The sequence below is a fragment of the Symphodus melops genome (assembly GCF_947650265.1).
Source record: "Symphodus melops genome assembly, chromosome: 11".
Classification (NCBI taxonomy): Eukaryota; Metazoa; Chordata; class Actinopteri; order Labriformes; family Labridae; genus Symphodus; species Symphodus melops.
Genome location: NC_136701.1, coordinates 2296568 through 2312355, shown reverse-complemented (window position 1 = coordinate 2312355; position 15788 = coordinate 2296568). Strand labels below are relative to the sequence as shown.

Genomic DNA, 15788 nt, shown 5'->3' with positions numbered 1-15788 from the left:
CAGCTCCCTCCTTGCAGGGTCAATGGTCAGATGTTGAAGATACGGATTGACTAATCAAACCTTTGATTGGGTCTCTGAGATAACAATGTCAGCAGTGGTTGATGGGGAGAGAGGTGAGAAATGTAGACTTTGGACCCGCTTTACTCCTTCTTCTTCTTCTTCTGTTTCTCCTTATCCGCCAGTTGCAGCGTCTCGGTTTGTCTCTCTCCTGTCGTGGAAACATGAAGATAGATTTTGCCCCTCTGGACACCCCGCTCGGCAGGAGGCTGCAGACGGCCGCAACGCTGCAGTGGGTCTACTCCTTCCTGGCCCTCGGTTAGTGTGCATGTTTATACACCAATCTAACGGAAACATCCAGAAATGAACGCATTGATTTTGTGTGTAGATGTTGATGGATAAATGGGGACATGTCGTTATTCCAACATGTTGTTCTCGCTGCTTGTTAGTGAGGTTTGATGGAAAATAAGAAGTAGAGAAGTGTTTTTCAGAAGTGTCGAGGCGGTTGAACATCCAGAAGAGGGAGCCAAACATATCCGACCTGAGCAAAGTGCAGCAGTCCACACAATGTTTGCCCTTTGATTAACCCTTAACTTACCACTGAAATGCATTGAAACAATCGCTAATGAACCTGTCTTTGCTCTGAAATACAGATGTTGCACATTTATGGTTACTGTCAGGTTCCAGATGTTTACAAACTGGATGTACTTTGACCACACTATTACATCATTTATTTCACAAGAACGTAGAGGTCTTTTAAATCTGGTTGGTGGGTTCACGGCTTTACACGTCTTATACAAGCATAAGAGCAGATTTTCTTTTTTTTAAGACTTTTTGCTTGCTGGGTTATTTTCTACAAAGTCAGACGGCAGCAGGTCATGTTCAGGTGGAACAGCTGATTGGAGACACAGGGAGGTGTGTCCTGTGTATCATCAGCTTGCTACCAGTAGCAATTCCAGATTCTCTTGGGGTCCAAAGTAAGAACCAACTGGGGGGACCTCCAACACGTAATCCTCTTCATCTTTCTTTGTTGACTTTCACTGACAAACTTGGGTTTTTCCAGAGATAACGCATGCAGTACTGAGCAAGGCCACAAGAGGGAGTCCTGTCAGATGGGTCCATTGGTAATATCATTGTAAAATGCATATGTGAAAGTGCATATTTTGGGCCACTGCTTTGGTTTAAGTTTGTGAGCCCTCAGGAGCCCTCTACTGGTATGGGGTCCCAAAGCACTTGCCTGTTGACAAGCAGTGCCATTGTTTTTGTTGTTGTTGTTTTTTTACAGTTTTCAGGTGTCGATCAAAACACAATTTTTGTCGGTCAGTGAAGAAGAAATATACACAATTTCAAATTGCTCCTGTTGTTGCATCAGCAGCATGTGGATGTGGTCTGAATGGTTTACTTTGACCCGCAGAGCCATTAAAGCTCAAGGTCATGTACCATTAAAGCTCAAGGTCATGTACCATTAAAGCTCAAGGTCATGTATTACTAAGGCTCAAGGTCATGTACTATTAAAACTCAAGGACTTTTATCATTAAAAAAAATTCCCTAAATCAGAAGTGGAAGAGAGATGATTTAAAAGATGTCAGATTGTGTAATTTCACCTCTCCAGTCACTGCAGAAGCTCTCAGGCAGGGGAGGCTGATGCAGGATAAAGACACATATTTTATCTTCTTAGCTGAGTCCCCACCCTGCCTGGGGGTCCTGGGAATCACTGACCTTTCAGGCAACAAGTTAAACAAGTCACATCTCATTATTCAACACTCAGCAGAGTAAAGCCAAATTTATCAAATTGAGACAGAAAAATATTGCTAACCACTGACACATTATAAGCAGAATAATTCCACCTCATTTACAACGACTGTCATTAAATACACACATTATTTGTCCCTTAACTGCACTGACCATTAACTTTCACCTAATATTTTTAAGAAAATATTGCTCACTGAACCCATCAGGCCCACAGGCAGTTGCATTAAAGGTCAAATACAAACATATATTTTTTGTTTTTCCTTTTCAATAAGTTCAAATAAGTCTCAAAGAAGTGTGTTGTTATAAATCCACTCTGATCCTGTATTTGATCATGTCTATAAACCCCTCTATTTCAGCCCTGCTCAGAACAGGCTGTTTCTGTGTCTGTAGCTTTAAATATGTAAATGAGCTGTGTCTGACCACGCCCCCTCTCTGGAAGGGCTTGGGTGTACTTGGTGCTTTCTCGCTCCATGTACTATTGTTTACGGTGAGAAGGCAGACTCAGAGGGCAGAACAAACACCTAGCTGTGGGAGTGTCACCCACCTGGGGGAGGGGCTACTGCCCTTTGTGATGTCATGAAGGGAAAATCTCCAAACGGCCTGTTTGAGCACACATTTTCTGAGGTTGTAGACAGACTAGAGAGACATGGTTGATTTTGCAGAATATGTGACCTTTAAAACCTCAGAGAAGGAAAAATATATTTATTTAAAAGAAGTACATCGGGGTCACCGGTGGCGCAGCGGCAGTGCGCGCGACCCCATATATTGAGGCTCAGTCCTCGCGAGCGGGCGGCCCGGGTTCGCGTCCGGCCTATTTCCCGCATGTCTCTCCCCGCTCTCTCTCCCCCTTTCCAACTCTATCCACTGTCCTCCCTCTCAAATAAAGGCAAAAAGGCCAAAAAATAAAACTTAAAAAAAAAAAAAAAAAAAAAAAGAAGTACACACAATTTATTTTATTGCATAATTTCTCAACCGTACTGTACTGGAGTGTGTAGAGAACTGCAATGAAGCAAATGAAAAGCTGCATTAGTGAGCAAACCCAGGAAGCAAACTGTACATGTCATCCTTTCCACCTGACACATCGGCAGAAATGTTCATATGAGGCATATCTCAACAAAAAAAACATGTAAACTTTTGAGTAACATTTGGGCAGAAATGTGGATTTTTTTTAATCTATCGTGGTGTTTGTTTTGGAAAGGAATTTGGCAGCTGACTGAGTGCGCGCAGAAAAATCAATAGGGCCTAAGCCCAAATAAAACTGCAAGACTGATAACTGTGAAATGTTAAAGTTTACCGGTATAAATCCAGCACGTTCTCAGCTCAGATCAGTACAGAACATATTCACAGTTCAGAGTGTGATGTTAGACCCCAAATGAGCTGCGGGGAACCTCAGAAAAAACATTTCATTAAGGAAAGTCTGCAGCGAGATGTGAAGTCCCGAGAAAAACCAAACACATTCTGGAAACCAAAGCTTTTTATTGGCTGACTGGCTCCTGTCGCTTTAAGTACTACAGTATGCTGATTTTTGGGTTAACTTCTACACAAGCACATCGTTTTGCATGTAACCACAAAGAGCCATAAAGATCCAAAACAAAGCAGGAGACAGTTAACACACCAACACACTGTTTTCACATGATGCTACTGCGAGTCTCCCCGTCAGCTCTGAGCAGGTGAAGCTACTGATCATAGCTCTGTGCATTTCATCACTCCTCGTTAGGTGATCAGTAGCGCTGTAACCTGTTGGGACATAAGGCACAGGGAAACATTTAGCTGTAAATAAAGAACAACATGTGAGTTGTTCTTTATGGATCCAGTTGACTATAACAGAGAACAAATGTATAAAGCAAGAATTATTATTATTATCGTGTTGGCTCCTTTACTTTTCTGACTTTCTCCATTTTTCTCTCTGTCCTCAGCGCCGACCTGCATCGTCCTCTTCTTCTACCTCCTCTTCACTCGTTTCTGGCTCATCAGCGTGCTCTATGCCGTCTGGTGGTATTTCGACTACGACACACCGTCACGAGGAGGCCGCAGGGTGCCATTCTTATGTCGCCTCAAAATATGGGAACACATGCGGGATTACTTCCCCATCAAGGTGAGAGGGCGGCTCGGAGACGGTTGGGTTTTTTTTTTTTTGAAGGGGCGAATCCAGACTTTTTGCACTGGGTTGGGGGACGTTTGTGTGCACAAAGATTAGGTAGCGTGTTTAATTTCTTAACTTTAAAAAGTGACAGGCAGATGACAAAAGAAGATGAAAAATGTCAATTTAAAAAATCACAATCATCTGTCTGAATGTCTTAGATACATTTGGTGACTACATTTTAGCACAACATGTAATGTTTTGATTTTTTTTTTTAAGGAGGTTGCACACATATTACTCTCCTATCTCCTCCAATGGAGAGTCTCCTATACTCTCCATTACTCTCCTATGCATTTGTGTTATAAAATACAGATGGAAAGAGTATTTTTTTACTATTAAAATTACAAAAGGTGGGGCATTAAATGCAAAGAAACTACCGGCAGCCTGTCGCTTAGTTTATTTTAACTTGAGTCCTGCCTCCGACAAGGCAGAAAGCTGAGCATTGTGAAGGATTTTGAGGAGGCACCCAGGGTGACTCGTTGAATTTCTAACCCTGTAGGTCAAAAAGAATATAATTACAGATTGATGCTAGGATTATTAAAATGTAGTTTGACCTCTGAGGCCACCGTCCTGTAAATTCACGTATCGAGGGTTTCAATCTTTTCATGTAAAAATAAAAATTAATTACATTTTGATTGATTTATGTTTTGACATACAATCAGCACAACTTGCTTTAAACAATCTGAATCAACAAAAATATATTTTTAAAAAAAGTTGAAGTAAGACAGTCAAGTGGTGGCTTCATTTTGGAAACTAGTGAGATTTGTTGTCAGACAAAAGAGCAGTTGAGTAAAAAATGTGTTTCGATAATAAGTGATTCAGACTGAATACAAAGTGTTCGATTTTTAAAAAGTTCCACTTATAGAAAAGGACCAACCCGCTGTTAGCTGGACTCTGACAGCCAGCAGATGTGAGAGGACTTTCTCTGGACAAGAAGGTGTCAAAAGTTCATCCAAGTATTTCATCCTCTTGTTAAGCCGTGAAAGTCTGTACAAATAACCTCTCGATGATCACACACACACAGAGGCTTTTTATTGACTTTATATTTAAAATTAACCCTAAGACTAATGTTGTGATTTCACACCCACACAAAAACTAACCTAAACCGAATTCCTCGCGCTGACTTTACTCAGAAGTAAATTTTCGGTGGAAGTCAGAGTGAGCTGATCACGCCTCTCGGATCGGCTCCAGGCCCCCGTCATCCAAAACGGTGAAAAGCGGTCTTGATAATGGGTACTGGACTGAACTGTGTGTACATTATACTCTCTATACTTGAGTGCACATTTTAAAGGAAACATGTGACTTCTACTGCACTACATTTAAAAGACAAATATCTCCTCTACATCTCCATGAATGTTTTAGTTACTCGCTTCTCTTGCTCTGCCATCTTTTTTTTTTTTAAATATGTTTGTCTAAATTATGTTGAGGTACTTGTACGTTGTACTTCTCAAGGGTGCAATGTATAGCAAATATACATATACATGTGTGCTATATATGCTATATATGCTGGGTGATAACAACAAAGGGAGCTTTAGCAGCCCCATGAGTAAGAACATTATGCACACTTGCAGAGTTGAGGAATCCTTGCATCAAACATGTGACTGTTCTCTATCGTTGTGAAGCCTCGCTGACTCATCAGGCATCTCCTTCATGCACCTGTCTTATAAATGTGGGAATGACTTTACTGGATGCCTTTGCATAACCAAAACAAATATTCAGTGTTCATGATTAAAACTGAGAGTCTGTTAGTGTCATGTCTGTGAAGTTCAAACCCGACTCTCCTGCCTCCCACTGAAGATGAATCACATCATTTAGTGAACAGAGGCTGCAAACACAAGTTACATCATTTCTAAGGACACAGAGAAGCTACACATAATGGATTATTAGCACTTAGAAATTCTTCAAAATGTAAAAACTTTGTGGAATTAGTTTTGTAACAAGTTTTTCTTGCAGAGACAACATTTCTGTTTTAGGTAATTATTAATTTCATGACAGGAAACGCAATGAAATGAACATCTCTGTGTGATGTGTCCTCTAAAATGTTTAAAACACATTTCCACGTTGTGCAGCAACGTCTTCGCCTGCTGAACGTTATATCAGTTTGGTTTGGATGCGTCGTGGATGTGTCGTATTTTAACACCCATAATGAAATGGGAAAATGAATGTGAAACGTCACTTCACACGCGTCTCCAAATCCAAAGAAACCAGGATGGATCAGGTCACGCGCCTTTCAGGTGTGAAGCTGTTTAATTGTTTATATTATTGACTGAGCCGTCGTGCAGATCACATCTGAGGTGGAGTGTCAATAACATGAGGCGCCACTTCCACACTGAACCAATCAGATGAAGAAGGAGAAGTCTACACTAAACCTTTTTTTAATTGTTCTGCCAAAAACCTTTGATTCAAAAAGATTATTCTTCACAGCGTGTTTGGGGAACTCTTGGGGAATTTAAAGTCCTCTTTGTACTCGTCACAGTTTTACAGACGTTCTGTGAATAACGTGCATCTTTACAAGGATCCAGTCTTAACTTTATGATTGTAAGAATTGCATTAGAAGTTTGTCACTACTCTTCGCACTTTGAAAGTTTCGTGAATACGACCACTGAAGTTTTCTGGGTGAGCTGCATGTGTGAACGCAAACTGGTATTTTTCCAGCATAAAAGTCTGTCGGGACAGCATGATGGACCTCAGGTCAGCAGGTAGTTTATTTGATACAGAAGGACCACATTCATAAAGTCCGCCTCTCCAGAATTTAATCATATTCTCAGTACGGCTAAAAGACCTCCACCTGATGACCTGAAGGTCCAGGTCAGGTTGTAGCCTGAGACAGTTGGTCATTTGTTGGCAAATAAAACATTTGACTGACTGTCAGTATTGCCTGCTCTCTTGCTGCCTGCCTCCCTCTAGTGGTCATGAATGAGTAGTGCACCAATATCATCTCAGGACGTTTTGCTTTGGATGGTGAAACGACCAAATCTTTCATAGTATTAGAAGGATGACATTTTGAATCATGTGAAAAGCACATCCGAAGATTACTCACATGAGCACAAACAACTTGACAGCGTCTACAGATCGACTCTGAGCCAGATTGAAACTTTGGACTGTGGCCTGGCTGATAAAACAGAGAGACACAACAACAACACCTGGTCTACAGCATTTCCAAACGAGCTCAGTTTAATTATCTTCAGTTCTATTTTTCATTTGTTCAGACATTAGGTTTATGGGGGAGTGGCCTATGAGTGCCAGGTGTAGTTGGGAAAAAGGCAGAAGAAGATGGAAAAGTTCATTATTAAAGCCAGAACTCTTTTTTTAAATTATTTGGCACTGATACAGAAATTCAGACTTCATCCTTAAAGGCTCTGACACACATCGTTGCCCGTCGGTCTTAGTTTGATGTAGGTGAGCGGAGGTCACCTTAGTTTTTGCGAGGTGTCTGGCTCAGTCGCCCCCACCATGTGCCTTTTTTTTTTTGTCTGATTCTGTGTTGAATCGGCGTTGTGAGAGGTATCTCTCTGATTGGCTGGTCAAAGGTTTCATTTATCTCCAGCTCTTGACACAGGTTCGGGAAAGCCCCTTTAGCTTGGAGCTGTAGTATCCGTGCTTTCACCCATTAGTGTGGCTTCTTTGCCTCTTCTTTTCTTTTTCCACTGGAAGCCCAGAGCTGACAACCAGTGGCACTTCTGGAGTCTGTTGGAGTTTTTGTTCTTTTATTTTGAAAACGAAATATGAAATATGGAAAAAAAAAAAAACCCTCCTCTGATATATTTTTTTAATCACACTGGACACTAAAGCAATGCAATGTGTCCTTTACTCCCAACACTAGAACTTTGTATTCGAGATAATAAAATAATAAAAGCTGAATATCTGTAAAGTCACATTTATTATGGCGTGGCCCTCTTGTGAAAGAGATCTAGAAATGGGTTGAAATCTCGTTAAAAAGAGGTGAAATAAAAAAAAGTACATTTAATTTGTGTGAACCGTTTGATAGAACATTCTCTTAAATATTTATCTCTTTCTTATGAATAGTAAAGTAGGTCAAAATGTACAAAACAAGCTGATGAATGACACACTCAGATTAAAATGTCTCCTGAGTTACCGCAAGTTTTTCATATTTCTGTAAACAAGACTCAACGTAACATAGTGACCTATATCTGTCAGTTTGACACCGTTTACTAAGTAACTTCTTACATCAGAAAAGATCATTTTAGATTTAAGATGAGAGAGAAATATGATATATTTTTACGACCTCCTCAAAGGTTATCTCTGCACATGTTACAAATAGATTTATAACCGTCTGAAATATCTGTTGGGAGATTTAAAACGAGATGTAAATATAAGAGCAGTAAACTGAAGGATAAAGATGAGTTGAGATAACGCACAGAATCAGTACAGTAAATCAGTGTGTAAATAAATCAGGAGAAGGCACCATCATAACAAGACGCTCAGTGATTACTTTTTAACAGCTGGGCTCTTCATATCCACCGGCTGACATTTTGTTTTATAATAATGAACCGCAGGTCGATCCTGCAGACACACCAACGCTAACCTCTGAACTTTAAAAAATGAAGCTGGAGCCTGCAGTTCCTTGAGTTTCCACTTGAGGCATGGCTGCAGAGTCACAGCAGAAACAAACATGTTTACAGCCTGGTTCGAAAACAAGTTCTGACTCATCTCTCTCGATTTTTAGAATGATGAAAGTTAGTCTTAATAACTTGCATGATGTAACAGTTGCATGGCTGAGTTGGAGCCATTTGTCAGGGACGCTTAAGACCCGCCTCAGGTCCACGTCTCGGCCTGTTACTTGGTTGAAAACATGAAAACAATGTTCTCGTCATTCCTCCTGCAATCACCATTCAGGCGTCTCTACTCGTCAGTGGGAGAGTAACTGTAATTCACGTCACATCTGCTATCGTGCTAATCTCTGAGTAAAGACGAGTGACAGCATCGCACAGTGAATTCAAACAGAAGAGAAACCGGCGCACAGCGTGACGTCGACACATCAACACCTTCAACGTCGTTTCTGCAAATCTTTTTCTGAAAGGTGCATTTTCAGCGACCGATCTGTGTCACATGATTTAGATGTTTTGTGAATGAGTTATCCCTGCGGGTTTGGATTTTCAGGTTAAGGTGTTTCCTGTCACTTCGTCGGGTCGGTTTGTGGGTTGTTGTTAGCCGCCTTACGGTGGGGCCGCGAAACAACCATAAAGATGTTTGAGAGATGACACGGAAACGGAACATAAAGAAAATGCAACACTGCAGATTAAGAACATCTGAAACCTTCCTGACACAGTTCAGATATGAAAACAACGCGGGACGTGATTGGCCGTCGGCTGTAGTCTTTGCGGTGTGTTCTAGTGAGACTTTTTGGCCCTCGTCATCAGGCGCCTTGCTTGATGTGTCCCAGTATTTACTGTATATGCTGTTTGCTAAGGTTTCATTCGACGGGCACTCTCCGCTTCCCGTCTGAGTCAAAATGATGCAACTGAGGCTCTGAAGCAGACTCGTGTTGTCTGGAGGCAAACTGTGCTTGTTGACCTCTTCCCTGACATTTTTGAATTCAGAAACCTTTCTTACAAAAAGACAAATAAAGCCGACCTTAAGAAACTGAATCAGATGGGCCCTGCATAGAGTGGTTATGACGCACGTCCCATGTGCTGTGGCTGTGGGTTAGAATCTGACCTCTGCCCTTTGCTGCATGTCAGCCCATACTCTGTCCTTCCATCAATTCCTGTCTGTCTTCAGCTGTCCTCTCCAATAAAGGCAAAACTGGACCAGAACAAGATCTTTAAAAAAGAGGAACTGATGAGAATAATCAAAGAGTGTAAGGTCAGAGATGTTAGAAAACGTTTGAGGTGTTAGGTGAATATGTGTCAGACAGACGTATAAGAACATGCTGCTAATTATGAAAATAAAAGTGGACACATTTCTAAGAATTAAAAAACACCCTCTGAGCATTTTTCCCACTCTCATGTACCGCTCTCAAAGTGAATCATCTCAAGGATCATCTGACTGTATGTCGCATTAACTGTGAAACAAAGAGTCAATGTGAGAGTAAAGAGGAGCAGTGTCCTTCAGAGAGGAGAATTAGTTTCATTGGTGAGTCTTCTTCCACCGTCACTAATCTCACCACCGTCAGCTCAGACTAAAAAGTCACCAGCTGACGAGTCCTCGATTGTTTATTAAGAGAAGTAAAGAACACATTTAGACAAGATGGGGACAGAATCTGTACAGTCCTGAAACACATACATTCATCTGCACGGGTTACATACTGTCGTCGCCACACAAGAAGAGATTATGCACAACATATTTGATGCTGAGTCACAAACATGATCGCACAGATTGTTGCATCACATTAATTCACAGGATAAACAATAATTTATGAATGTAGAAAATGAAACGTTATCCTTTATAAAGGGTGGGGGGGGGGGCGTCTTCTGAGGCAAAACATTTTGTTGAAAGAATGAAAGGGTGATCAAGGCTGAAATCAGGAGCTTTGGCCTGTTTGATTAATATGACATTATCAGATTATCAGTCTAAGGAAAGATCTTCAGTTATTACCTTCAGAGCAATTAGTAAAAGGGCGAAGTGGAGGAAAGTTGCAGGTAAGTGGGTCAACTCTGACCAAAGTCCTCAGGTTTACAAACAACAATGGGGTTGATGTTGTGTTGACAACCAGTCCGGAGGACTCTGATTGGCCACCAGTGAACAGCTCCTTTTGTTTTTAAACTGCGAGAGCCTCCACAAGAGGGAATCGAGACAATGATTAACTCTCCAACCCAAAAACAACACACTCTGTAAAGGTCAAAAATCTTGACCTGCTTCTTGGAAGCTAACAGTCGCTCTGATTGCTTTTATGATACAGGTGAGCCGTAAACGTACATGTCTGACAGGAGCGCTTTGTCAATGTTCAGGGAGCTTTCAATGTCATTCAATTCAATTTAAAAAAACTTTATTTGTCCCTGGTGGGCAATTCAAACGCACACAGAGCAGTAAATAAACGACAGTGCAGCTTTATTAACAATTACACAAAGGAAATAAAGTGTTGAGAAAAAGTAAAGTGTCGAACTTTAAATTACAAAATTTAATATATCAAAGAAGACTGGAGGTATAAAAGGAACTCGATCTGATTAAATATATATATGAAACAGACAAATTGTCAGGAAAGAGAGAGAGAAGTATTGAAAATTCACAGTGAATAAAACTTTTTTTTTAGCATGGCTCGCTGAGAATGCGAGCGTGAATTTTGCCCTGAGAGCAGAGCAGTGGAGCCATGAAATACTTATCAAACACACAGACACCAACAGTGAGTGGAATGGATTTGTTAGTTTATACAATCGTCCACAATGTGCTGCAGACAAAGCAGGCTTTACTCTTGACAACGACCGTGAGTACCCCTCATAGCAAGAGAGGGCACACGAACAAAACAATCCTCACAGGTGAGATACAGTATCTTATCTGGCTCTTTAGTTCTGACACTTCAGAGAAAAATCACTCAGTTACAAGGTGTGACAACAAACCCAAAGTATTACAGTGTTAATTATGAAGCAGCTTTATGAAGGCGCTGCAGAGCTGCAGTCAACATGAGGGACTGAGAAGTTCCCTGATTCCAACCAGATTTTATTCTGAGCGCTCAGAGGAGCAGCCACAGAGTCCCAACACCTCCACAAGTCACCTCCGATTAATACTTCATTATAAAACTTTAAAATGTACTTTTAAGGTACACGGTATACGAGTGGGAAAAAGGACTTTGAGATCCTAATTGTTCTGATATTCGTTTCAGGATTGAGTCAAATACAGCCTCGAGTCTGGTTTCTGCTTGATGAAATCAAGTGTTGTCTTGTTTGCATTCGGCATTAGCTTGAAGCTGTCGGTTGCTGGTCACGTACATGGCACAAATCACTTCTGAGGGATTTGAAGCAGAAGACAGACAGCAGCTACGTCCCCATGAAAGGTTGACCAGTAAACTTGAAAATGCAAATCCATGCGTGTCTGGGTGCGTTAGGTGCAGTTTGACCCTTTATGTAGCGATCTTTCTGTCAGTATGTGAACAGGTAAATGTGACGTGTTGTGGAAAAGCTTGATGAACGGTCTGGGAAAAAAGAAAAGAAAAGAAAAGCTTGCACAAAAAAAAAAAAGCTCCCAAAGTCGGAGGAATCACCATCAGACTTTGGGAACGTTGTCTGTCCTTAAAGCGTGAAGAAGTAATAAAGATTATATCTGTGATTCTGCTGAATCCGTTCATCTGGTCTTATTTTGGGCTTTATATGCCTTCATTTAGAGATAGGAGAGTGAATAGATTAAAACACTGCTGACAGAGAGAGAGAGAGGGGAATAACATGCAGGAAAGGAGCCATCGGCCTCTGCACATAGAGCACGTGCACCAAACACTAGAACCAACCAGGGCTCCACCAAAGTGATCCTTTTAAAACCATCATGAGTGAAATGTATTTTTAATCTTAAAAAGTACAAACTGGGCTCGTGCTACGAGTGATCAGGAACGACACAGACTGTTATTACAGACGCTCACACGAGCAACAGGAGCTGCAATGATCAAAGGTACGCTCTTCATATCAGTCTGCATACATGGACTTCTATGTTTGTGTATTTGATGTTTGCAGTAGACTCAGAGTGACCGATACGATCGTATGGGCAGAGAAAACACCAGGATCTGTAGAAAAACGTGTAAATACCTGCAGTAGAGTCACGTTAAAACAAGTCAAAACTGATCATTCTTGGTTTTGAAGGTTTATGAGAGGAGCTTTACGGTGTGCTGGTTGTGAATGTTTCCACACTGTTTGCAGAGGCTGCAGACTGGAGGGCTCAGGTCAAAGACAGAAGTTTAAATTGGGATACTGGAGCACGTGTTTGGGCTGCGGCCAGCTGGGTCACCATTATGCTGAAACGTCAGGAAAAATATCTAAAATAATCTCTAAAAAAAAACAAAACTCCGAATTTATTATTGTAACAGACTTGACAGGAAAAAAATTACATTTAAATTTTCACGTATTTCATTTATTTCCTCCCCTCAGTTGGTGAAAACCGCTGACCTCGACCCCAGGAACAACTACGTCCTGGGCTTCCACCCTCATGGCGTGTTGGTGGCCGGAGCGTTCACCAACTTCTGCACCTACGCCACAGGCATCACACAGCTGTTTCCTGGACTCACTACCTACCTGCTCATGTTGCCCCTCTGGTTCAGAGCCCCGTTCTTCAGAGACTACATCATGTGTGCAGGTGAGGGCTTAATCACACAACACATTCGATGGACTCTTCGAAAGCTCCTGTGAGGAGTTTCTAACTGGTGAGGTGTCACAAAGTGACTAACAAGTGCAACGGACTGAAATCCTTCCCGACTCTGCTTATTGGCTGCTGAGCGAGGAAGTTAAACCAAATCGAAACACATGCAGACGGAGAGGACGGGACACCACAGTAAGGAATAGACTCTTTATTTCGATCGTTGTAATCCAGGAAGAGCAGGGACCCTTTAAGTGTGTTGGGAGCCCTCCAATCAGAATTCACCACCATCATGTCTTCCTGTGTCGTACCTCACTTCCTCTTTTTTTTTTCACTACCAGAAAAAAACAAGATTTTCAGATGGGACCCCCTTATAGGGAGGTCAATTTGCACATTTTGAGTTCAGGTTTGTCATCTCTCGGGGGTCCCCACCGGCCTCGAGCCCACAAATGTTACAGAGTACAAATGTTTTCATGCTCAACAAGTCTAATGGTTATGACAGAAATCGGCGTTTTTTTATCAAATGTGTCTTAAATTTTGACCTCTGGCTTCAGTCCCTCTTCCACTTCTTTCACAACAGGTCTGATTCCTTCGGACAAAGAGAGCGCAAGATATCCTCTGTGTAAAAGAAAAGGTGGGAACGCCGTGGTCATCGCTGTTGGTGGGGCACCGGAGGCCCTGGACGCCCACCCTGGTACCTTTAATGTCCTCTTGGCCAAGAAGAAAGGCTTCATCAAAATGGCGATGGAGCACGGGTAAGAGCATCTATTCATCTCAGCTTTCACACAGAGGCTCATTCAACTCACGGAGAAGCTCCTGTGGAAATCCTGAAACGCTCACGGGATCAAAATAGATCCAAAATATTTCATTAATTAAACAACAGTCTATTCATTTAAAAAAAAAAAACATGTGTTTTCAGTGCTCATCTGGTGCCAGTGTTTTCTTTTGGAGAGAACGAAGTGTTTGATCAAGTAGGAAACCCACGAGGGACGTGGCTGAGGTGGACACAGGAAAAGCTGCAAAGCATCATGGGTATCTCCCTGCCTCTCTTCCATGCACGTGGTGTGTTCCAGTACTCCTTCGGTCTGATGCCCTACAGAAAACCCATCCACACTGTGGGTGAGTAAACATGATGCTTATTTATGGCCTACCACAGTACAGTACATCCTGTCTGTTCTTTATGTTTGATTTCTTCTGTGGATGCCGAAGAACTAGGTCAACTTCTCAACTCCACCAAACTTGATTTATAAAGCGCTTTTCATGCAAACGTGCTGCACAAAATATTTAAAATCACAAATTAAAGCAACACAGACGGACTGACAGTAATCAGCATTACGATGGAAATGTAACTTTAGTTTTATTGTTTTTTTTGTCAGTCAATAAATAAAATGTAAACGAAGCCGAACAAACACGCCTGTAAGCTTATCAAAATACTGAATTATTAGAGGGATTTTTGTGCCTTTATTGTGGAGATAGGACAGCTGATAGAGTGGAAAATCAGGGAGAGGGAGAGTGGGGAACGACATGCAGGGAAGCCACAGGTCGGATTGAAAGCTGCCCGCTTGGAGGACTTTTGATCCTATGATTTAGTGAAATTGATGACACTCCTGTTTTAAACTTCAGGCCATGACACACCAAGCAAACGCCAATGAACTAGTCGCCTTTGGTCTTGGGGGAAAAAAAGTTGCACTAAATGCATCTCAAAGACGACAGTCGACGGCCAACTAGCACGAACGTCTCGCTCATGCTTGAGAGAAAATAACTCTCCATGCCAGCAGGCAGCAGTCGTCTGTTGTTATGACGTAAGTCAGGAAAATGGCACTGGCGCAGTCATCCCTCGGTCTTTAATGGAAAAAAAGGCAGAGGCAACAAATAAGGAGAAACCGCACTGATGGGTGAAAGCATGGATGTTACAGCGGCGTGCTCAAGGGGCTTTCCAAAACGTGTGTCGAGAGATGGAGATAAATGCAATGGCTTCAAGACTTTGTCCACGTTTTATGCCTAAAATATCCATGCTCATGTGTTTCCTAAGCAGCTGTTGATTTTGGCAGAGGGCGTCCATGTCATCGAGTTGGCAAAGAAAAGAAAATCAGAGAGCGTTACAGGATTTGCCAACCGAAGGAGAGATGATGCCCAGTCTGCTGCAAACGCACCCAGCAACAGTTGCACAAATAGCTGAAGAGCATGCAGCCCCATAATGCTATCACGTGTTGGATAAACAGACGCCTTAGATTGCATCAAACAGACAGTATTGCAAATCATAAAGTAAACTGACCGAGTGTGTTGTCCTTCACCTTGTCACCTCTCTGCAGTCGGACGGCCGATCAGGGTGGAGAGGAACGAGAAGCCGACAGCAGAGGAACTTGATGCCCTCCATCAGCTGTACATGGAGGAGCTCAGCAACCTGTTTGACGAGCACAAGGGAAACTACGGAGTGGACAAGGACACACACCTGAACTTTGTCTAAAGTGGACTCGAGACGAAGAGGCTTTGAATGCATATTTATTTGTAAAGCTCTCAGGGGCTGCAGACTTTCTGAGAAGCTCTGTACACCAGACGTCCAAATGAGACCAGTTCTGCAACAAGACACCATGTTGTATCTGTTTGTTTTAGGTATGAGAGGACTTCTGTATGAGATATAATAAACAAGAATTCACCCTATTCA

General features: G+C 41.9%; 1 protein-coding gene across 1 annotated transcript; it reads left to right on the top strand.

Annotated features, from left to right (window-relative positions):
- The first annotated feature begins 3564 nt into the window (after window positions 1-3564).
- On the top strand, window positions 3565-15788 carry mogat2 (monoacylglycerol O-acyltransferase 2). The gene is made up of 6 exons (XM_079355366.1): window positions 3565-3585; window positions 3666-3844; window positions 12919-13123; window positions 13704-13878; window positions 14043-14242; window positions 15436-15788. Exons 2-6 carry the CDS (start codon window positions 3821-3823, stop codon window positions 15588-15590), a joined length of 759 nt encoding a protein of 252 aa, XP_079211492.1. The 5' UTR covers window positions 3565-3585; window positions 3666-3820; the 3' UTR covers window positions 15591-15788.

What these genes read in the sequence shown, in the direction of transcription:
- mogat2 (XM_079355366.1), top strand. Translation starts at nt 3,821, where the DNA reads ATGCGGGATTACTTCCCCATCAAG. An exon ending in GGGATTACTTCCCCATCAAG is followed by an intron (nt 3,845 to 12,918) that starts GTGAGAGGGCGG and finishes TCCTCCCCTCAG; the next exon opens with TTGGTGAAAACCGCTGACCT. An exon ending in AGACTACATCATGTGTGCAG is followed by an intron (nt 13,124 to 13,703) that starts GTGAGGGCTTAA and finishes CTTTCACAACAG; the next exon opens with GTCTGATTCCTTCGGACAAA.